Source organism: Pangasianodon hypophthalmus, chromosome 16, assembly GCF_027358585.1.
Source record: "Pangasianodon hypophthalmus isolate fPanHyp1 chromosome 16, fPanHyp1.pri, whole genome shotgun sequence".
Taxonomy (NCBI): Eukaryota; Metazoa; Chordata; class Actinopteri; order Siluriformes; family Pangasiidae; genus Pangasianodon; species Pangasianodon hypophthalmus.
In genome coordinates this window covers 1,190,099-1,215,000 of record NC_069725.1, presented here as the reverse complement: position 1 = coordinate 1,215,000, position 24,902 = coordinate 1,190,099, and the positions used below count along the sequence as shown (strand labels likewise).

Genomic DNA, 24,902 nt, shown 5'->3' with positions numbered 1-24,902 from the left:
CTTCACCTTCTTCGCCTTCTTCTCTTTCTTGGTAATGTTATATTCTTGCCATCGACACAAAGGCAAAAAAAAACTATAGACTAAATCCTACTATACAACTTTGTTCCCTTAAGATTAGTTAAGAGAGCTTCGTACACTTTTGAGGAATTATTTCACAGATTTTGAATAGACACATTTTTAAAATCCATTGACTTTCAATTAACTGAACTCTTTCTCTGTTATATGCAACACAATTTAACAGAGCACATGTTCGACTGTTTCAGATAGACCGCATTTATCGCAGCAATCAGATTCAAGGTTACCTATGTTAAACAATGATTTACTGAGAGAAGAGTAAGTTTGGACACCCCTGAATTAGAGAGAAAACTTTTATATTGGAAATCCCTGTTTCAGACCAAAGACTTTTAAACTGGAAGCGATACTTTTGTTTTGGAAGTCGTGACTGGTGATGACTTCCGGTAGCGGGTGTATCTTTCAGTCGGAGCTATACACGGATACAAAGTGTTCATCTACTCTGGCTGAACTTGGAGTCTGAAGGCTTGGTTTATTTTCCTGCCAGGGTTTTGGTTATTTTGTTTTTAGAGAAGAGAGATCAGCTTTATCTGTTCACACACACCCTGAGAGAGAGAGAGAGAGAGAGAGAGACAGAGAAACAGAGAGAGAGAGAGATTTTACACAGAGATGGGCTTCAGAAAGAAGAACAAAAGTCCTCCGGTTCTGAGCCACGAGTTTGTGATCCAGAATCACGCCGACATGGTTTCCTGTGTGGCCATGATCATCCTGCTGGGGCTCATGTTCGAGGTAAAATACACAACTAAACATCTCCCAAACACCACCAACACCTCCTGAAGATCACAATCTACACCACATACACACCAAAACACCACCAACACCTCCTGAACATCACAATCTACACCACATACACGCCAACACACCACCAACACCTCCTGAAGATCACAATCTACACCACATACACGCCAACACACCACCAACACCTCCTGAACATCACAATCTACACCACATACACACCTAAACACCACCAACACCTCCTGAAGATCACAATCTACACCAAATACACACCTAAACACCACAAACACCTCCTGAACATCACAATCCTCACCAAATACACACATAAACACCACAAACACCTCCTGAAGATCACAATCTACACCAAATACACACCAACACACCACCAACACCTCCTGAAGATCACAATCTACACCAAATACACACCTAAACACCACAAACACCTCCTGAACATCACAATCCTCACCAAATACACACCAACACACCACCAACACCTCCTGAAGATCACAATCTACACCAAATACACACCAACACACCACCAACACCTCCTGAAGATCACAATCTACACCAAATACACACCTAAACACCACAAACACCTCCTGAACATCACAATCCTCACCAAATACACACCAACACACCACCAACACCTCCTGAAGATCACAATCTACACCAAATACACACGTAAACACCACAAACACCTCCTGAACATCACAATCTACACCACATACACACCAACACACCACCAACACCTCCTGAAGATCACAATCTACACCAAATACACACCCAAACACCACCACCAACACCTCCTGAAGATCACAATCTACACCAAATACACACCCAAACACCACAAACACCTCCTGAAGATCACAATCTACACCAAATACACACCAACACACCACCAACACCTCCTGAAGATCACAATCTACACCAAATACACACCCAAACACCACCAACACCTCCTGAAGATCACAATCTACACCAAATACACACCCAAACACCACAAACACCTCCTGAAGATCACAATCTACACCACATACACACGTAAACACCACAAACAGCTCCTGAAGATCACAATCCACAGCAAATACACACCAACACACCACAAACACCTCCTGAAGATCACAATCTACACCAAATACACACCAACACACCACCAACACCTCCTGAAGATCACAATCTACACCAAATACACACCTAAACACCACAAACACCTCCTGAACATCACAATCCTCACCAAATACACACCAACACACCACCAACACCTCCTGAAGATCACAATCTACACCAAATACACACCCAAACACCACAAACACCTCCTGAACATCACAATCTACACCAAATACACACCACAAACACCTCCTGAACATCACAATCTACACCAAATACACACCAACAACACCTCCTGAAGATCACAATCTACACCAAATACACACCAACACACCACCAACACCTCCTGAAGATCACAATCTACACCAAATACACACCTAAACACCACCAACACCTCCTGAAGATCACAATCTACACCACATACACACCTAAACACCACCAACACCTCCTGAAGATCACAATCTACACCACATACACACCTAAACACCACAAACACCTCCTGAAGATCACAATCTACACCACATACACACCTAAACACCACAAACACCTCCTGAAGATCACAATCTACACCACATACACACCTAAACACCACCAACACCTCCTGAAGATCACAATCTACACCACATACACACCTAAACACCACAAACACCTCCTGAAGATCACAATCTATACCAAATACACACCAACACACAACAAACACCTCCTGAAGATCACAATCTACACCAAATACACACATAAATACCACAAACACCTCCTGAACATCACAATCTACACCACATACACACCTAAACACCACAAACACCTCCTGAAGATCACAATCTACACCAAATACACGCCAACACACCACCAACACCTCCTGAAGATCACAATCTACACCAAATACACCCAAACACCACTAACACCTCCTGAAGATCACAATCTACACCACATACACACATAAACACCACAAACACCTCCTGAACATCACAATCTACACCAAATACACACCCAAACACCACAAACACCTCCTGAAGATCACAATCCACACCAAATACACACCCAAACACCACAAACACCTCCTGAAGATCACAATCTACACCAAATACACACCAACACACAACAAACACCCCCTGAAGATCACAATCTACACCAAATACACACCAACACACAACAAACACCTCCTGAACATCACAATCTACACCAAATACACACCTAAACACCACAAACACCCCTGAAGATCACAGTCTACACCAAATACACACCAACACACCACAAACACCTCCTGAAGATCACAATCTACACCACATACACACACAAACACCACAAACACCTCCTGAACATCACAATCTACACCAAATACATGCCAACACACCACAAACACCTCCTGAAGATCACAATCTACACCAAATACACAACTAAACACCACCAACACCTCCTGAACATCACAATCTACACCACATACACACGTAAACACCACAAACACCTCCTGAACATCACAATCTACACCAAATACACACCCAAACACCACAAACACCTCCTGAAGATCACAATCTACACCAAATACACACCCAAACACCACAAACACCTCCTGAAGATCACAATCCACACCAAATACACATCAACACACCACCAACACCTCCTGAACATCACAATCTACACCACATACACACCAACACACCACCAACACCTCCTGAAGATCACAATCCACACCAAATACACACCCAAACACCACCAACACCTCCTGAAGATCACAATCTACACCACATACACACATAAACACCACAAACACCTCCTGAAGATCACAATCTACACCAAATACACACCAACACACCACCAACACCTCCTGAAGATCACAATCTACACCAAATACACACCAACAACACCTCCTGAAGATCACAATCTACACCACATACACACCAACACACCACCAACACCTCCTGAACATCACAATCTACACCAAATACACACCCAAACACCACAAACACCTCCTGAAGATCACAATCTACACCAAATACACACATAAACACCACAAACACCTCCTGAAGATCACAATCTACACCAAATACACACCAACACACAACAAACACCTCCTGAACATCACAATCTACACCAAATACACACATAAACACCACAAACACCTCCTGAACATCACAATCCACACCAAATACACACCAAAACACCACAAACACCTCCTGAACATCACAATCTACACCAAATACACACCAACACACCAGAAACACCTCCTGAAGATCACAGTCTACACCAAATACACACCAACACACCACCAACACCTCCTGAAGATCACAATCTACATCACATACACACCAAAACACCACAAACACCTCCTGAACATCACAATCTACACCAAATACACACATAAACACCACAAACACCTCCTGAAGATCACAATCTACACCAAATACACACCAACACACAACAAACACCTCCTGAACATCACAATCTACACCAAATACACACATAAACACCACAAACACCTCCTGAACATCACAATCCACAGCAAATACACACCAAAACACCACAAACACCTCCTGAACATCACAATCTACACCAAATACACACCAACACACCAGAAACACCTCCTGAAGATCACAGTCTACACCAAATACACACCAACACACCACCAACACCTCCTGAAGATCACAATCTACATCACATACACACCAAAACACCACAAACACCTCCTGAACATCACAATCTACACCAAATACACACCAACACACCACAAACTCTTCATATAAACTCATAAGCTAATGCTCATGTCTGAGGTGCTGCATCTACACAAATACACACTAATGTCTCCAGGCTTTATGTTATTGTTTATTCTGTGTTTATCTTTTGGATATTTGTTTGTTTGTTTATTTACTTATAATATAAATTATTTAGAGATCACATTCGATGCTCAGACTCCTAAATCAACGCTAGAAATATCTCAGATATCCTGGAAATCATGTTTTAATAGATTAAATATCAAAAAATAGAGTTTAAACATCTCCTAACCCTACTATGTAATTTAAGACATAAGTAAACAAATACACACCGATCAGCCATAACATTAAACCCACTGACAGGTGAAGTGAATAACATTGAGTATCTCGTTACAATGGCACCTGTAAAGGTGAGGGATTTATTAGGCAGCAACTGAACAGTCAGTTCTCAAAGTTGATGTGTTGGAAGCAGGAAAAATGGGCAAGTGTAAGGATCTGAGTGACTTTGACAACGGCCAAATTGTGATGTCTAGACAACTGGGTCAGAGCATCTCCAAAGCAGCAGGTCTTGTGGAGTGTTCCCGGTGTGCAGTGGTTAGTACCTACCAAAAGTGGTCCAAGGAAGGACAACCGGTGAACCAGCGACAGGGTCATGGGCTCCCAAGACTCACTGATGCACGTGGGCAGTGAAGGTCCATCTGGTCCGATCCCACAAAAGAGCTACTGTAGCACAAACTGCTGAAACGTTAAAGCTGCTCTGATAGAAAGGAGTCAGAACACACAGTGCAGTGCAGCTTGCTGCGTATGGAGCTGCGTAGCTGCAGAGCGGTCAGAGAGCCCATGCTGACCCTGTCCACCACCCAAAGCTCCTACAATGGACACGTGAGCCTGGAGAAGAGATAGCTCCAGGATGCACTATGGGAAGAAGGCAAGCTGGTGGAGGCAGTGTGATGCTCTAGGCAATGTTCTGCTGGGAAACTTTGGGTCCTGGCCTTCATGTGGATGTTACTTTGACACGTACCACCTACCTGAACATTGCTGCAGAATGAGTGACACCCCTTCATGGCAACGGTGTTCCCTAATGGCAGTGACCTCTTTCAGCAGGATGATGCTCCCTGCTACACTGCAGAAACTGTTCAGGAGGTTTGAGGAATATGATAAAGAGTTCAAGGTGTTGATTTGGCCTCCAAATTCCCAAGATCTCAATCTGATAGAGCATCTGTGGGACGTGCTGGACAAACAAGTCCAATCCATGGAGGCCCCACCTCACAACTTACAGGATTTCAAGGATCTGCTGCTAACGTCTTGGTGCCAGATACCACACACACCTTCAGAGGTCTTGTGGAGTCCATGCCTCGACACGTCAGAGCTGTTTTGACAGCACAAGGAGGATCTACACAATATTAGTCAGGTGATTTTAATGTTATGGCTGGCTGGTGTATATTTACACACACACACACACACACACACACACACACACACACACACACACACACACGGGTCTAAATACAGGTTAGAACATAGTGATTTATAAGTTCTCCTCTGATCCTCTTTTACTCTTCTCTTCTTTTCTTCTCATTTTTTAAGAGTTTAAATATCTCCTCTAAATTTAATTTAAGAGATTAGTAAACAAATATACATATTCAAGTCTAAGTACAGGTTAAAAAATATTGATTTATAACTTTATATTAAATATGTATAACATAATATATGACTAAAATCTAGGCATTAACGTTAACTTCTATACTTGTCTAAAAGCACTGTAAATATACTCAAATATCCATCAATATCAAACAGTTTATATTTAATTATGATAAATCATGTTCATCTGAAACCTGAAAAACGTATGATACAGACCTGTGCTTTTTTGTGAGTTGTATGATGTAGATTATGTAAATCTGAATATAAACTAAAACTAAATCAAATAAAAATCATCTTAAACATCGGTCAGCACAAGTTTAGATTTATGTATGATAAATGTTTTAAACGATGCACGCTAAACTCCTGCTCAAGGTTTGATTTCTGTGATATAATGTATATAAATAACGCAATAAACAAATAAGGCATCTAGAATATTAATATTGATTAGAATGAAGTGAGATCCAACTTAAAAGAACAGTAAATATCTCTTAAAGCTTGTGTTTGAGGTAAAATGAGGGAATAAGTGACCTTTTATTGTGTATCAGTGTAATGCCGACTTTGTGTGTGTCCTACGTAGGGGACGAAACGAGTGTGAAATGTGTAGTGTAGTAAAAATCTCCAGCTGTGTTTAAGGATTTTTTACTCTAGCGTCGCAGATGACATGATCGTTCAGTTGATAGTTCAGCTTTGTGGAATTATAAATGTCGTATTTTTTTTCTCTGCTGCTGAAAACCTTAACCCTAAGTGGACTGGACTTGACTGCGTAAACTCCTTCCCTCAATGTAACTGAGTAATGCTTTCTCCCAAAGCTTGTGTATTTAAGTTCCCTTAACGTGATGCTCATGTAGACTGTACTTAAATTGTTAAGTTCACTTAACTTGGTGTTGATATAGCATGTTTATCGTTTACGGACCGTGAGTGGAACCCGGGCCGCGGTGGTGAGCGCGGCGTACGCTAGCTGCTAGTCCACCAGGGAACCAGCATAGTGAAATAATGAAGTTCCCCTTTTTTCGTAGTCATTTACATTTATGGCATTTGGCAGATGTCCTTATCCAGAGCAACTTAGCAAAATGTAACTTTATTTATGTAACTGTTTAGAGAGTGAGTATGTAAGTAATAAACTACTCTGTGTGTGTGTGTGTGTGTGTGTGTGTGTGTGTGTGTGTGTGTGTGTGTGTGTGGTGGTTTATTCCTCTTCCTCCAACAATTACATTATTATTTTTTTTTTAAATTAAAGAACGACATGTCATACTTGCATTTAATGTCGGGGAACATCTGTGAAACAAGTTGGTTCCTGTTGTCGCTTACGTTATAGCAGCTATAAACGGTCGTTCTATCACCAGCCTCTCTTTTTCTCTCTCTCTCTCTCTCTCAAAAAAAAAAAACAAAAAAAACGCAGGTTGTCATGTTACCGAGAAACCGCAAAAAGCGTAAACTCCTCTGTCCTGAAGATGTCGGAAAACGTAAAGTTACAGCTTTACCTCTGACACTGGAGACTCCTTCCATACATGTTAAATAAACTCATTTCTCTTTACAGAAAACGTCACCATATTAAAGATTTTTTTAATCCGTTTATTAACAGTGGAGCGTCTGTCGTACACGTCCCTGTGAATGAGCTGTTACTATAGAAACGATAACGTATTAATATAAACCTGCGCTACTGTCCGAGCTGCTGTTCTGGAAAATTAATCAACACCTTCTGCTTAGAAGTTTGAGAGTAATCTGTTCACGCTTAAATAAAAAATAAAAATCTGGTTTTTCGTATATATATAAAAATGTCACAGTACTACAGAGGGGTTCGTTTATGTTTTATTAGTTTATATTCATGTTTATGATCTTTGGTTTCTGGAATATTCTAAACACTTAAATGTTTTAAAAACACGCACAACACCAACTCCGTCTCCTTCTGCTTTGTTTTTGTCTTTTTCTTTTTGAATCTAAGTGAATTATAGCTCTGGATATTGACCCGTTTTCCTCTTTTTAAGGACGTAAATACGATTACGCTTCGATTTCATATAGAACTCGCTCTCTTACCTCAGACCGTAAACGAATTACAGGCGGAAGCAGCTATGTGTAATTATATTTACCGATAAATATTTACATATTCATCTGTGCGTGTTTATCAGACAAACTATAAATGATCCTGAACGAATTATCGAACTGAAATTTTATGTCTTTATGTTAGAGAATATCACAGTTCCACAGACTCATCAGCCTCGCTGAGTTCTGGATTCTGATTGGTCAGAAGGTGTTGATTAATTTTCTGGAGCAGAAGCTCTGACAGTAGTGCAGCTGTTTCAAACCGTTGTTTAAAGCTGCTATAACATAATTTATATTAGCTATAAACATATTAAAAACAAACTAACAAAAAAAAATTAATCGTTGTGAGGTGGCTGTGGTGTAAGAGGAATAAAACACTGTGTGATGTGCAGGTACAGGAAAAGAATCAACTTTGTGGTGTTAACAGTAATCCTAATCCTCGGTGACTCGCTGATACGATTTATAATTTTTTTTATTTATAAATATTTTATTTTTCCTGAGTGTTGTTTTGTCTATTAAATGCGACAAATATGGAAACGACGCAGCTAAGAAACTGCAGCTCTCTTCTGTCTAAATGTGAGAATAAATGGACTTTATGACATGAAGTCACTCTAACTGTTGCTGGGTTTATTTTAACCGTCGCAGGTTACAGCGAAATTCGCCATCATGTTCATCACCGTACAGTACAACGTCACTCAGACATCAGCTACAGGTACGTCTCCTCCTCTACTCCTCCCCTCCTCCTGTCCTCGTCTCCTCTCCTCCTCTCCTCCTCTCCTCACCTACTCCTCCTCTTCTCCTCTACTCCTCTACTCCTCCTTTTCTCTTCTCCTCCTCTCCTCCTCATCTACTCCTCTGCTCATCTACTCCTCTCCTCCTCCTCTCCTCCTCTTCTCCTCCTTTTCTCCTCTCCTCCTCTTCTCCTCTACTCATTTCATCTACTCCTTTTCTCCTCTTCTCCTCCTCCTCCTCTCCTCATCTACTCCTCTCCTCCTATACTCCTCTACTCATCTACTCCTCTCCTCATCTACTCCTCCTTTTCTCCTCTCCTCATCTACTACTCCTCTACTCCTCTCCTCCTCTTCTCATCTACTCCTCTCCTCCTCTACTCATCTACTCCTCTCCTCATCTACTCCTCCTTTTCTGCTCTCCTCCTCTACTCATCTCCTCATCTCCTCCTCTACTCCTCCTTTTCTCCTCTCCTCCTCATCTACTCCTCTTCTCATCTACTCCTCTCCTCCTCTACTCCTCTCCTCATCTACTCCTCCTCTACTCCTCTACTCATCTCCTCATCTACTCCTCTACTCCTCTCCTCATCTACTCCTCTACTCCTCTCATCCTCCTCCTCCTCTTCTCATCTACTCCTCTCCTCCTCTACTCCTCTCCTCATCTACTCCTCCTCTACTCCTCTACTCATCTCCTCATCTACTCCTCTACTCCTCTCCTCATCTACTCCTCTCATCCTCCTCCTCCTCTTCTCATCTACTCCTCTCCTCCTCTACTCATCTACTCCTCTCCTCATCTACTCCTCCTTTTCTGCTCTCCTCCTCTACTCATCTCCTCATCTCCTCCTCTACTCCTCCTTTTCTCCTCTCCTCCTCATCTACTCCTCTTCTCCTCTCCTCATCTCCTCATCTACTCCTCCTTTTCTCCTCTCCTCCTCTACTCATCTACTCCTCTACTCCTCTCCTCATCTACTCCTCCTCTACTCCTCTACTCATCTCCTCATCTACTCCTCCTCTACTCCTCTACTCCTCCTTTTCTCCTCTCCTCCTCATCTACTCCTCTCATCTACTCATCTCCTCATCTACTCCTCTCCTCTCCTTCCTCTCCTCCTATTCACATCATCTCTTCTCCTTCTCCTCCTCTCCTTCTCTTCTCTTGACCTCCTTTTCTATTCTTCTCCTCTTCACCTCTCCTCCTATTCTCGTCTTCTTCACTCCTCTTCTCTTTCTATTCACCTTTTCTCTTCTTCTCTTCTCCTCATCTTCTCTTCAACTCTTCACCTCTCCTCCTGTTAACTTCTTATCCTCTCCTCCTCTTCTCCTCTCCTCCTCTTCTCCTCTCCTCCTCTTGTCTTCTTGTCCTCTACACCTCTTCTCCTCTTCACTTCTTCACCTCTTCTCCTGTTTGCCTCTTCTCCTTTTCTCCTTCTTCTCCTCTTCTCCTCCTCTCCTCTTCACTGTGTTTCACTTCCTCCAGTGTATTTTATTGAGTGTGTATGAAACTGTTCACATGAACACAGAGGACAAGCCGGAGCCGGTGAACTTTTATCAGTACGGCCCCAAAGACATCGCCACCGTCTTCTTCTACCTGCTCATCGCCATCATCCTTCACGCTCTCATCCAGGAGTACGTGCTGGACGTAAGTCTGATTTCTGTTTCTCTCTGTAAGACGTTTAGCTGCTCACCGACTCCTACAGCGCGCTGCGAACCTCTCGGGGTGTTTATAATTCCCTGGACCTTTCTCTCTCTCTTTCTTTCTTTCTTTCTTCCTTTCGTCCATCCATCTATCCTTCCTTCGGTTCCTTATTCCTTCCATCCATCCATCCTTCCATCAATTGTTTGTTTTTTTTCTTTCCTTCCATCCATCTATTGTTTGCTTCCTTCCTTCAGTTCCTTCCTTCTATCCATCTATCCATCTGTCTTTCCTTGAGTTCCTTCAATCCATCCATCTATCCCTCCCTCCTTCCTTCTTTCTTTCCTTCCATCCTTTCCTTCTTTCCTTCCATCCCTCCCATTGTATCCTTTCTTCCTTTCATTATTTCTTCCTTTATTGAACGTTTTATAGATATAGGATAAAATAGAATATATATTTTTTATTATTAATATTGTTGTTATTATTATATAAACTTTATGTATAGACTTTACATAAACACGCAGCTCAGTGTTCTGTACAATTAAGTAGTAAATTTAATTATAAAATAATGTAATAAAATCCATAAGAATAAAATAAAAGGTGAAGTAAAAATATAAATACAACACAAATGTGAGGAGATTGAGGATACGTACATAGAATAAAAATAAATAAAAAATGAAATTAAAATTAATTAATTAATTAAAATGAAATATAAATACCAAACCAGATGAAGTACATTTTAATTAATTGTTAAAACAATCATTAAACATAAAGTTTCAAATCCATAAGATACATTTCGAAAAAAGAAAGCATTTAACCGCCTTTTTGTGTATTATTTCAGCAAAATATAAACACATTTACGGGTCCGAAACGTTTCAGTCGGAGTCTCGTCTCAGGGGCGTGTGCGGCGGTTAGTTGGGGCGGAGTCTGTTGGCCACGCCCAATCGCTGGAGTATTTCAGACATGCTACGTAAATTTACGCCTCATATATAAGATGAGCTTATAGAGATTACTATATTACGCATGATTAGCTATATTACTGTATTACACGTAATAAAGTTTAGCATTGGTATTAAATGATCTTATTTAAAAAATCCTCACTCCTTATTTTAAAGCCAGTTTTAAAGCTGAGGTTGTCGAGTTGTCATGGCAACTAAATAACTTATATCGTTTCTCACGGTGTGATTTAAGCAATTATTTATGCAGTCACGATATCACACTCATCCCATGTTTCTGTTTTTTTTTGTTAGTTTGTTTGTTTATTTATTAATTTTTTTTGCATCTGAGAGGATCCTGAAAAATCCAGGAATTCGACGCAGTTAAGTTAACTAGCGTAAAGTATTTATTTTCCAGTCTGAAAAGGTGATCTTTCACACTGTCTTGGTCTTTTTACTTTTAAAATATTGATAATGTAGGAACTTTGATGAAACCATTGCTGTACATGAATATTCCCTGTCTTCTTTGGAGTCCCCCCTGGGGGGGTATATACTTTTGCTCTGAACAGTGTATTTACAGTATAAACCTTTTAAAATCTGGCAGTTTAGGATGATCTGAATCTTTAGTTAATGTTTAGGGAAGTTGAGAAGTGCGTGAGGTTTTAAATTTGTGGGACTGAAAGGGAATTTTTTAACCAAATATTAATCAAGATACACTTGCTTTTCTGTGTGTGTGAGAGAGAGAGAGTGTGTGTGAGTGAAAAACAGAGTGTGTGTGTGTGTGTGTGTGTGTGTGTGTGAATGAATGAGTGTGTGTGTGTGGTGTGTGAAGTATTTAAATTTTTGGGACTGGAAGGAAATTTTTTAACTGAGGGTGTGTGAGTGGGTGTGTGAGTGGGTGTGTGAGTGGGTGTGTGAGTGGGTGTGTGAGTGGGGGTGTGAGTGGGGGTGTGAGTGGGGGTGTGAGTGGGGGTGTGAGTGGGTGTGTGAGGGTGTGTGAGGGTGTGTGAGGGTGTGTGAGGGGGTGTGAGGGGGTGTGAGTGTAAAGTATTTGAATTTTTGGGACTGGAAGGAAGTTTTTTAAACCAAATATTAATCCAGATACACTCGCTTTTCTGAGTGAGTGTGTGTGTGAGTGAGAGTGTGTGAGTGAGAGTGTGTGAGTGAGAGTGTGAGAGTGAGTGTGAGAGTGAGTGTGAGAGTGAGTGTGAGAGTGAGTGTGAGAGTGAGTGTGAGAGTGAGTGTGAGAGTGAGTGTGAGAGTGAGGGTGAGAGTGAGGGTGAGAGTGAGGGTGAGAGTGAGGGTGAGTGAGTGAGAGTGTGTGAGTGAGAGTGTGTGAGTGAGAGTGTGTGAGTGAGAGTGTGTGAGTGAGGGTGAGGGTGAGGGTGAGGGTGAGGGTGAGTGTGAGGGTGAGTGTGAGAGTGAGTGTGAGAGTGAGTGTGAGAGTGAGAGTGAGAGTGAGAGTGAGTGTGAGAGTGAGTGTGAGAGTGAGTGTGAGAGTGAGTGTGAGAGTGAGAGTGAGAGTGAGAGTGAGTGTGAGAGTGATTAATCAGCACTAATCACTGTATCCCGAATCCCTGCAGAAAATAAATCGGCGTCTGCACTTGTCCAAAACGAAGCACAGCAAGTTTAACGAATCGGGACAGCTGGCGGTGTTTTACTTCTCCTCCTTCGTGTGGGGCTGCAGCATCCTGACGGCGGTGAGACGCTGAGCTCACACACGCTCACACACGCTCACACACGCTCACACACGCTCACACACTTCATTATTCATTATCCTTCAGTCTGAATATACAGAATAAATAAATGTTTGTTTTTGCTGTTATTCAGGAGGAGTTTGTGACCAATCCGACATTCCTGTGGGAAGGTTATCCTCACACACGCATGGCGTAAGTCTTAAAAAAAAATTTCATCGCAGAGGATTAAAATACTTCATACATGATCTGCTTAAGAAAACACACATACACGTGTTGTAGGTGTTCATGCAGTACGTTGTTGACGTTTCAGTGACCAGTGGAAAGCTGATAAACAGCACCGTTTATTTAACTAATACGCTCGTCAACTGCAGAAAGTCACTAGAAGATACACATGATGAAATAAACATGTATCTTCTAGTGAAGGAAGTTCAGAATCTTTTCACTGAATCAGATTATTTAATTCAGCTCAGCAGTAAGAGTTGAATCTTTACAGGGAATCAGATTATCTGACTCATTTGACCAATAAGAGTCAACTCTTTTTAGGGAATCAGATTATTTGACTTATTTCACCAATAAAAATCAGTTCTCTTCAGAGAATCACGTTATTTGACTCAGCTCACCAATAAAGAGTCGACTATTAGATTATTTGACTCATTTCACCAATAAGAGTTGAATCTTTTCAGGGAATCATGTTATTTGACTCAGCTCATTCTCAGCACACCAATAAAGAGTCGACTCTTAGGTTATTTGACTCATTTCACCTCTAAGAGTCGACTCTTTTCAGTGAATCGCTTTACTCGACTCAGCTCAGCAATAAGGAATGGTGAACATGTAATGAACCGTTTGTGAAACTTTCATATTATATTGGAAAGAAAGCGTTTCCACAACAAATCCATAAATTAGCACAAATAAATACATGCTAGCTGTTCAATCAGGATGAAAGTATTGGCACCCTATAAAAGAGGAAGTGTTTGTGTCTCTGGTTGCTGACGTGCTGAAATTGCTGAGCTGCATTACTGGGATATTTCGTGTACACCGCGCTTAGGAGGCACTCTCTTACTGTTTGGTCGTCATTTTGCATTTTTTCAGGTCACTTTGCCTTTTATGGAGTTTTGTGGGCGTGGCTAAATGTAAATCAGCTGTGGAGGGGTTTTTTATTTACCGCAAGAACATTTATACACAAGTTGATAAATGAGGCAAATTAAAAAATTAACTGCTTGTTTTTATACCTAAATTTTGAAAAATAATTATGAATATTTAAAAATAAAAAACAAAAAATATAAAGTATGATGGATATTAATGGCATGCATTTACTCAGAGCTCTTTTCCTACATCATACGACATATAAAGTTGGTCCACTTAATTATTTTTACAATATTATTTTTATTTCTCCTCTCTGGCTCAGTTTTCAGGTGAAGTTCTTCTACATCTGTCAGATGGCGTACTGGTTCCACGCCCTGCCTGAGCTTTACTTCCAGAAAGTCCGAAAGGTAAAGACTGCAAACGATTGCAAAAGATTTACTTTATCCAAGCGGCATGTTCTAAACCTGATATAGTCAATATTTAATTTCATTTATATCACATCACCACTTTGGCCAGCTTTTATTCAGAGCGCGTTTCCTACATCAAGTGACACACAGTCAAGCTACTGTTTAACAAGTGAAAGGAGGGAAAATCAGACAACTGGGAAATAAAGCAGGCGGATATTTAATATTTTAACAGGCCAACCCCAATGTGAATCTGTAAACTCTCTGTAATCGCTCGGAATCTCTTCTATGAAACCTGCATCATATTTAAAAAAAAAAAAAAAAAAACGTATAACATAATGAGGTATCGCTGTAATGTATTGTCTTATTGGTATCGTTTCAATAGTAACAGCTCAATCACAGGGACTCGTTCAGCAGCCGTGCCACATAAACAAATTAAAAATGTGTATAATCGTTGATATGAAGTTTTCTGTAAAGAGAAGTGTGTTGATTTAACATTTCTGGAAGGAGTCTCCAGTGTCAGCGCTTTAACTTTTTGAGTTTTCCGACATCTTCAGGACAGAGGAGTTTTCACTTCTTAGTGTTTTCTTGGAATCTGCGTTTTTTTTTTTTGTTGTTGTTGTTTTTTTTGTTGTTTTTTTTGTTGTTTTTTTTGGTATTACTGACTTCAAGAGAAAAGAAAAGAGAGAGGCTGGTGAGGGAACGACTGTTTATAGCTGCTATAACGGAAGTGACAACAGGAACTAACACTCAAGGTTTCTTCCTCGTATCATCTCAGAGTTTTTCCACCGTCGCCTCTGGCTTGCTCATTAGGGATGTAAAATTTATATCCTGATTTTATATATTTCTGTAAAGCTGCTTTGTGACAATGTCCACTGTTAAAAGTGCTATACAAATAAAATTGAATTGGGCCAGTATTAAATGTAACTATAAATGGATAAGAAGTATGACGTGTCATTTGTTATTAAATAAAACATTGTAATCGTTGGCAAATTACTGTTGTATAAGAGGAATAAATGACTTGAGGATATGCTGTCACCGATTAGAGTCGACTCTCTTCAGAGAATCGGGTTATTTGACTCATTTCACCAATAAGAGTCGACTTTCTTCAGTGAATCGGGTTATTTGACTCATTTCACCAATAAGAGTCGACTTTCTTCAGTGAATCGGGTTATTTGACACACCAAAAAAGAGTCGACTCTTAGATTATTTGACTCGTTTTGATATGAGTCAACTCTTTTCACTGAATCACACTATTTCTCAGCACACCTAAAAAGAGTAAACCCTTAGATTATTTGACTCATTTCAGCAATAAGAGTCGACTCTTTTCAGTGAATCACATTATTTGACTCAGTTCAGCAACCCTTGTAGGAAAATCAACTTCTGCGTGGTAACAAACAAACAGTAACTCTGTTTCATCACACTAATCTGTCACTGATTATTTTACTAGAACAGCACCACACACACACACACACACACACAGTGGTTTATTCCGTACGTATCTCTCACTCATAACGGCTCACGTTTCCTTTTCATGTCTCTGTTTTCAGGAAGATATTCCTCGCCAGCTTTACTACATTTGCCTTTACATCTTCCACATCACCGGTGCCTACGTTCTCAAGTGAGTCTTTTCCAAGTGCTGTTTATGTTCCTTAATTCTCCTCTTACGACACAAAATAAAAACCTCATCTGTAAATGATCCAGCTTGCGTTTAATCCGCAGGTTTGTGGATTTTCATGAATCAGCGTCTCAGGATGAGAAAATGTTGAGATTTTGCTGAAGTCCACTAAATCTGTGTAGAGCGTGGTTTATATTTGCGTTCATATTTTGAGTGAGTGTGTGTGTGTTCTCTCTCAGTCTGCACCGTTTAGGTTTGGTTCTTCTGGTTCCACACTACCTGGTGGAGCTGCTGTTCCATGCGTCTCGTCTCTTCTACTTCAGCAATGAGAACAAGCAGAAAGGGTGTGTTCACTTCCTCTGCTCCCTCTCCATCTGTTATTTTCATTTCTTTTTTTTTTTTAGCCCACAATCTGAAATCCCAGTGATCTCAGTGACGAACAGACTGAATGTCACTCACTTCTTAGCAAGTGAAAATATCTTGAATATAGTCAAATGTATCTAATAATTCCTATTATAAGATATAAGATTACAATAAACCAAATATAAGATTATTAAACCTATTTCCGGACATTTTTACTCATTTTCAAGTTTTACATTTTCTTATTGGCAGATAATTTTGCTTCTTTCTGTAAAGAAATGCTGAAAATGAGAGATTATCTGCCAATAGAACAAGATTATTTCAAGTCTGAAATTAGTTTTTTTTTTTTTTTTAAAGTCTAGAAATACATTTAAAAATCTTATATTTGGTTTATGGTAATCGTACAGTAGGAAATATTACATAAATCTGACTACATTCGAGATATTTTCACTTGCACAGATGTCACTTGTTCTGATGAGTAATCTTTTTCCACTTGACTTTGTTTCGTGTCTCAGGAAATGACCCATTTTGATTTTATTTTATTACTGACTTGTAAATGTTATGAAAGTTTGAGTGACATTTGTTCTGATGGCTCGAATGGAAATTATGTTTCCTCCATCTTAAAAAAAAACAAAAAAAAAACACAGTAATGTATGTTTTGAAAGCAGTTAATGATTTTACTAGAATTACTAATATTAATACATTTATTTTACTAAAAATAACAAAGTGTTTTGACTAGAAATAATCAGTCATAAAAAGTGAGTTTTACTAGAACTAATGATAGAAATATTAGTAAAATGTCTTAACTCTAAATAAAAAAAAATCATAAAGTGGTTTTACTAGAAATAATTTTAATTTTTTTTCTACTAGTAATAGAAATAATAACAGTTGTTTATTATCTGTTTATGATCTGTTTTTTTTTTTATTACAGTTACCTTATGTAATCTCCTCTCTGCTTCTCTCTCTCTCTCTCTGTCTGTCTGTCTGTCTCTCTTTCTCTGCTCTCTCTCTCTCTCTCTCTCTCTCTCTCTCTCTCTCTCTCTCTCTCTGTGTTCTCTCTCTCTCTCTCTCTCTCTCTCTCTGTGTTCTCTCTCCCTCTCTCTCTCTCTCTCTCTCAGGTTCACGCTGTGGGCTCTGCTCTTCGTCGTCGCTCGTCTCCTGACCCTCACTCTCTCAGTCCTGACGTTTGGTTTCGGACTCTCCCGTACAGATAATCAGGGCTTTTCTCTGGCTGAGGGAAACTTCAACGTTCTCACTGTTAGGTAAAGTTCATCGTTTCACCATCGAGAGAGATTCATTTAAAGGAGCAGGACAGAAACTGTAAAGTGTAGTGTTTCAGATATTTCTTTACATCATGGCTTTGAATCCCTGCAGCCATTTCTAAATCTAAATGAGGAAGTGAGATTTCTCTGATGGACACTGAGGCAAGATGCACTTCCTGTTTTAAAGTGTGTGGGTGTGTGGGTGTGTGTGTGTGTGTGTGTGTGTGTGTGTTCTCGTGCTCAGGATGACGTGTCTGTCAGCCATTTGCTTGACCCAGGCCTGGATGATGTGGAAGTTCATCAACTTCCAGCTGAAGAAGTGGAGGGAGCAGAGTCAGGTCCAGAGCAGCAAGAAGAAGTCCGTCAGTCCCAAGAGCAAACCCGGCAAGAAGGACTCGTCTCGGGGTGAGAGCGTCCCCAAAGTCCAACCCTAGAATAAATAAAATACAGAGGAACAAACCAGTAAGGAAAAAAGTGAATCGGAGTCAGAGCTGTGTGTTAGAACATGCGCACACGCAGCTGCAATGCGAGCGTCATTGTTCACGCATGTACATCTTATGAACATCAGAGCCAAAACCTCCCTGTTCATCAGGTTTCCCAAATCGATCTGCAATCTTCACCCTGCAGAATCTCAAAGGCAGGAGACGTAGTTGAAATCTCTCGTCTCGTCTCCGTTGTTACAGCCGACCTCGACCGAACAAGCGCACTGAATCCTGCGTTACGTAAATAAATGCTAGCTAATGGTTGGGGTCTTCAGTTCACATAATATTTTAATTAACGTAGATTTAATTTTACACCAAAACACCTTACACCTTGTGGTCAGTGAACATTCCTGTTCTTTGTTGCGCTGGTTTAAGAAATATAACATGCAGATATCTGTAAATATTACCGCTGTATATGATCTCATAAAGTTTGTAATTCCAGTGAGTGCTACGCCGAATGTTTCTAGCTAGAAACCGTTACCATGCTGCGCAAACATTAAGTATAATATTTAAGATAAATTTATACACTCAGTTATATTTTAGTAATAATAACAATAATAGTAATATGGCCATTTTAATTATTAAATATTCCATAAATCAAGTTTATATGCTTAGAAATACATTATATGTAATGTGAGTTGTGAGCACTAGGGGGCGGTGTGGCACAAAACCAGGATGTGCAGGAAATTAAAATGAACATTTTGGGGGGTTTTTGTTGTAAGAAAGAGAGAATGGATGGAAGAAAAACTTAAGTACTGGATGCACACACAGTTGATGTATTATATTTCACGTTTTTCCACCGGTGTGATTGCTTTCCTAAATGGAACAATGCAGTTAAATGCAACTGGTTGCTTTTAAAAGTAGATCACATTCAGCACTGCATAATTCTTTAAAAAAAAAAAAAAAAAAAAAAAAACATCCCCTGCTGATTTGTTTTTCATTACAGATAAAGCAACATAATAGCAGTGCAGTGAAGGGTTTTGCTTTTCAGTGTGGTACGTTTTCTGCAGGTTACTGATGAAAAGTATGTCCGTGTATTTTGTGATTGCGTTTCGCTCTGCCTCGGAATCTTCTCAGTATGACTTGATACAACATACAAGTTTTTAGAAAGGGGCTATTGTGCTTCAAGCCTGAGGAAATTAAGAGTTTAATTAAAAAAGAAAAAAAGAAAGAAAAAACAATAATAAATAAAGCTATAAGCAGCAATTAAGGGTGTCCAAGCACTTTCTGTCCCCACCCCTTAGTGACAGAGGAAGACCAGAAGCCAAGCTCCCAAGGAGATAAAATAAATTCAAAGGCAAAACGTCAAACCGTAGCTGAGATGCTGCCTCACTTCCTGTTTTCAGTAGCCCTTCCAAGTTGCAAATTATCTCAAAATCTTGTTTGCTAAGATTTTGTAGGTCATGTTGCTATACCTAGGTGACACATTTGGTGTCAATGCTTAAAAGTGTTCCTGAGACATGCTCTCACTTCCTGTTTGGCGATGATTTCATGATGAGTGGTTCAAAAGTTATGGGGAGTTTTAATCATTTGTAAGTTATAGGACATTGCGACATGGTTGCTCCCTCACCTCACCAAACTCACAAGGTTTGGTTTAAATATGTCACAATGTTGGCAAGATATGCATCACTTCCTGTTTGGCGACTTCACCATCAAATTTGTTTGTACATTATGGACAAACCGTCCGTCAATCCTAAGCTGATGATTGGACTAAATTTGTTGGAGAAGAAGCCAAAAAACTATTCAAAGTGTTGGAAATCTACATCATGGTCTCTGATGAACTAGAATCAGAGGAAAGGGGAATCGTCATTTGGAGTTATTATTGTAAATGTATTTTTCTATGTCCAACTTTGTCCTGTTGGTGGCGCTAGCATGCTTGAGTGGCGTGCACTGAAAGTGCTGCGTAAGTAGCTGAGACTGTTTGCTATTAACTGTGTGTTTCTCTTCGCTAATTCCATTGTGTTCGTGTTGTGTCTTTCAGGAGGTTCCGTCAACGGCGTGATGAAAGCAGAGGACAAAACGTCACCACGAGCCAGAAAATCCAAAACCTCGTAGAGCGGCGGAGATCGTCGTCGATGTGCTTTTTTTCTTCTCTTTCTTGACTCCAGCTGTAGAAAGAAAAAGTTCTGAAAGAAGCATCGAATCACACAGACACCTTCTAACTGTCCGGTGTGGTGGGCTCTGAGGGATGGGTGAAGGGAGTGTTTAGGGAGTTTGTGTTTAGGGTTTTTTTTTTTTTTTTGATCGCAATTCCTTATAATTCTGTACGATTTAACGGTGGACTTGATCAGTCCTGGTGTTTGAGAAGGGAGGCTTTTTGGGAGGGAGGAAAAAAAGCTTGGTACTGAAGAAGAGATGAAGGAAAAGTTCCAGTTTGTATTCAGAGTGACGATTTGAATGTTGTTGTTCCCCAAGGGTGTATGTTAATACCGCTATTTTTTCCTTTTTTTTTTTTTTTTTTTTTTATCCTTCAGGGCTTGATGAGCTTCTTTTAAAAATTGGTATCCTTTCTCATTCTCATCCTCAGCATCAGTCACTGTGTCTCTGTATGCAGAGGCTTTAAAAAAAGTGTCCTTTTTGCCTGTTTGTTTCTGAGAGTTAGCCCTTAGCCACAGAGGCTTTGTTGGAAAACGATTACGCGCAAAATGAGAGCTTTCATCGTTTTTTCTGTTTCCTCACAACCTCAGCTGTATAATTACAGATCGCTTTATTTAAAGAAGTTTTAAATTTAAATTTTCATTTTAAATCATGACTCTGGCTGATGTAAGAGCTCCCCCTAGTGGCGTGGTCTCACTTTTTCCCATCTGAACCCCCCCTTTTTTTTTTTCAAATATCGCTTTTTTTAATGCTGTTTGCAAGCGTCACAGTTTTTAAATTTATAAATTAATTTGTTTTATAATTTGAACTATTATTTTCATCTCAAGTTCACATGATGCAGAGTGTAAACAAGGCATTCTTGGCCTTTCGTAGCACTTTTCCACCGCACAGTGGAGTATGGTAACAAACCCATGATCTCACACATTTATCGTTATTTTCATTGCAGAGCACCAAGAGAATCGAACAGAGATGTGTGGGCGGGGCTAGAAAAAGTGCTGATCACTGATTGGTCAAACGCAATAGTGACAGAATTGTCCTGATAATGTTTGGCTCAGTGATCATCAGTAGTGTTTAATAAATCTTATTTATTCTGCGTTTAGATATCGTAAAACTGACAAAATAAAGTTTCCAATTGATTTTCCTATAGTGATGTTTTCTGGCTGCCGTTATGTAGCTCAATTTTGCATTTTTTTATTTTTATGTAAAAATCTGATGAGCGTAAAATTCTCCATCTTATCATTAAACCAAATTCAAAATGGCTTCCTGTTCACTGTGTGCGCTCACTACATAGGGTACAACACAATGGTGTTGTAGGGCTCTATGTATCCAATATCACTCTGTTTGAGAAAGTACAGGAAAACATGCAATTCCGTATATTTAACTCGTACGTCGTATGAAATTTGGCACTCAGCGAGCCGTGTATTAAAGTATTGGCACCCCGGCTGTGTGAAAATCACTGGCCATAGACATTTTAAGTACCTTTTATCCATTTACAGTTACATTTAACATTGTTGGGTGTCCACAGAATAAACTGGTTAGTTTTTTCCTCTCTCGTGAAGTTACCGTGTGGTGGAAACGTGCTCAAGTGCAGCAGAGTGGATTTGATTTAATACGTAATTATCGTTTACTTTCTCTCCTCTCCATCTTGAGTGTGTTTTTATTTTATTATTTTTTTGTCTGTCTTCATCCCAGCGTGCGCAGCTCCATTTATGAAAGTGTTCTCCTCCGTTTCTAGTGAAACGATACAATCTTCTCTCAAGTGTCCTTAAGATAATACGCTGTGGGTGGCTTTGGATTTTCATTTTCATTCACGATGAACGGATGTCTGGGTGTTTTCTTTCTGGAGCGATGGTCCTGGCGTGCGTGTGTGTGTGTGTGTGTGTGTGTGTGTGTGTGTGTGTGTGTGTGTGTGTGTGTGTGTGTGTGTGTGTGTGTGTGTGTGTGTGTGGCTGAGTGGCTGAGTGGTCACTTGTGCATGTTTATGGGTTGTGAACGCATGAATCATGTTGCACCTTGATTTGTTTGATTTAAAGAAAAAAAAGAAATGCGATAGGGCATGTATGTGGTTAAGCTTCTGGTTTTGACTTTTTGTACCAAATGGTGTGTGTGTGTGTGTGTGTGTGTGCGCGTGCGTGTGTGTGAGCAAGAGGTGGGAGCCTTGGTGAAGCTATTCTCACTATGTGAATTTTTTTGAGTGTGTATAATCTCTCTCTCTCTCTCTCTCTCTCTCTCTCTCTCTCTCTCTCTCTCTCTCTTCCGTCCGATACTGTACGTTTCTGAATTGCCAAATCGTGTAAAAGCGAGCTCTTGCTCTTTCCCAGTGATTTTGACGTCGCCATCTCGTCTTTTTTCACCTCGGACCTCATTCAGGACGCATTTCTGCATTTTTTTTTTTTTTTCTTCTCCCCCAATTATAACTTAATTCTGAGTGACCTGCAGAGAAAAAAATAATAATTGACTAATGATTTTAAAGAAATAATTGTTAAATTGTTAAAAAGTTAATAAAATTACAAATTGACAAACTAAAAGCTTTACGTAATATAACTGTGGGATTTTTAGGACAAATTGCTACGTGCATGAAACTTGTAATACTTTTTAAAAAATGTAATATGACAGCACAGTAGGAAAAAACAAAGAAAAAACAGTTTTCTCTATTTTCTGCTTTTAAAAAAAAATGCACAATTTAAGGAATATTTGTTGGTGACACCAAAAGTATTGGCACCCTTAACTGCTTAAAATTTCACTCGACACATTATTATTAATTTTTGTTTTCTTAAATGGTGCATTTTTTTTCTCTCCAATATAATTACTGAACAGTCTCTTGTAGTTGTAATGTTTATTATTTAAAAATGTATTTTATATTTAGTAAATTTGCTTAAAAGTTTAAGACATTTAAATCCTGATCTTTGACTCATAATTTTTTCTTTTTAATTAAATACTGAATTATAGGCCCTCAGCACTGAAGAAGGTCTCTGAACTTTTTTTAGTCACTTGTTAAATCAACGTTATCATGTGACGTGTTTTATTCGGGTTTTTTTTCCTCTCTGCAGTTAATGTCGTATCCACACCAGCGTCAGAGAAACACCACTGATTGCCATTTCTGCCTTCATGTGGCGGCGTCTCAGGAGGGAAGGAGCAAAGTCGCACTTTTGTTTGTTTGTTTGTTTGTTTGTTTGTTTTTCCCGTCGACCTCGTCGCTGTCTGACGGCCGACGCGAGCAGATATTGTGTAGATGAATATATTGAGACACTGTACCGAGTTCTTGTTAGATTTTTAAACTATTTTTATAGAGCTGAAAAATGACTGTAGAGAGATTAACCTTTATTTAGCACACCTTATTTTTTTATGCCTCGTTGATTTCTGAGTTTTATTTTTGTACTGCGCAGGAGGAGAGCTTTCTACCTTAAAGGTGCGGGTCCAAAACCTGGCGAGAAAAAGGTGCAGAGATGGAGGGGAAAAAAAAAAAAAAAGTTGAACATCATCTGCCGAGTGGGTAGAAGAGCTCGGGCTTTAAATGAAGAGTGGATTTATTTTCAGTGTATTATCAGTGTTTGTATTTTTGACGCTTTTTCTTCTGCTTAATTCTTCTGATTCATTTCCACAGCGTTTTTCCTGATTATGCAAGAGGTGCTAAACGCCGTGTTTCGGTTGTGAATCGTCGTGTTTTTAAACTCTTTGCCTGTAATCGTCGATCTTGTGAATTATTTCAGTGTGCGGTGAGTTTGTGTTTATGCAGCAGAACAAAAACGTCTGGGTTTTCGGATTTTTTTTTTTTCTGTCCATTTGAGTACCATATTTTCTGGACTATAAGACTCCTCCATAAAATTTCTGTCGGCTTTGGGGGGAAAAAAATCAACATGGCACGTGGGATAAATATTAAATATTAAAGTGTGTCATTTCTCACCATAATCCATGCAACTGCTGCAACATTTATCTGATAATATTGTTTTGTTGTTTTTTTATTTGTTTTTTTCAAAAAGTGTCCAATAGTCTGGAAAATATGGTATGAAAAGCAAAAAAAGAAACATCCTCTGAAAAGATTTTGATGAACCTGTTGCACCAAAGCTTGTTTTTTTTTCTTCTTAAAAACACACGTCACAAGCAGACGAACCTTAAATTATTGTTTTTTGCATAAAGTCTCTGTTCTCTTTATTTTAGTTTAGTTTATTTTTCAGATGCTTTTCTGTATGTTGCATTGCTTTTATATAAAAAATGTTATTGATCTATGTATTTATGCAAATCTTCTGTGACTCTGTTTACTTGTTTGTTGGTTTATTTTTCTGATTAAACCTTTGGCTTAACCCAA

The 24,902-nt window shown here is 39.5% G+C and overlaps 1 protein-coding gene across 1 annotated transcript; it reads left to right on the top strand.

Annotated features, from left to right (window-relative positions):
• The first annotated feature begins 10 nt into the window (after positions 1–10).
• On the top strand, positions 11–24,902 carry zgc:113278 (Translocating chain-associated membrane protein 1-like 1-like). The gene is made up of 11 exons (XM_053240779.1): positions 11–801; positions 8,946–9,012; positions 10,546–10,664; positions 13,177–13,293; positions 13,424–13,482; positions 14,696–14,780; positions 16,328–16,398; positions 16,635–16,739; positions 17,874–18,017; positions 18,262–18,422; positions 20,481–24,902. Exons 1-11 carry the CDS (start codon positions 682–684, stop codon positions 20,552–20,554), a joined length of 1,122 nt encoding a protein of 373 aa, XP_053096754.1. The 5' UTR covers positions 11–681; the 3' UTR covers positions 20,555–24,902.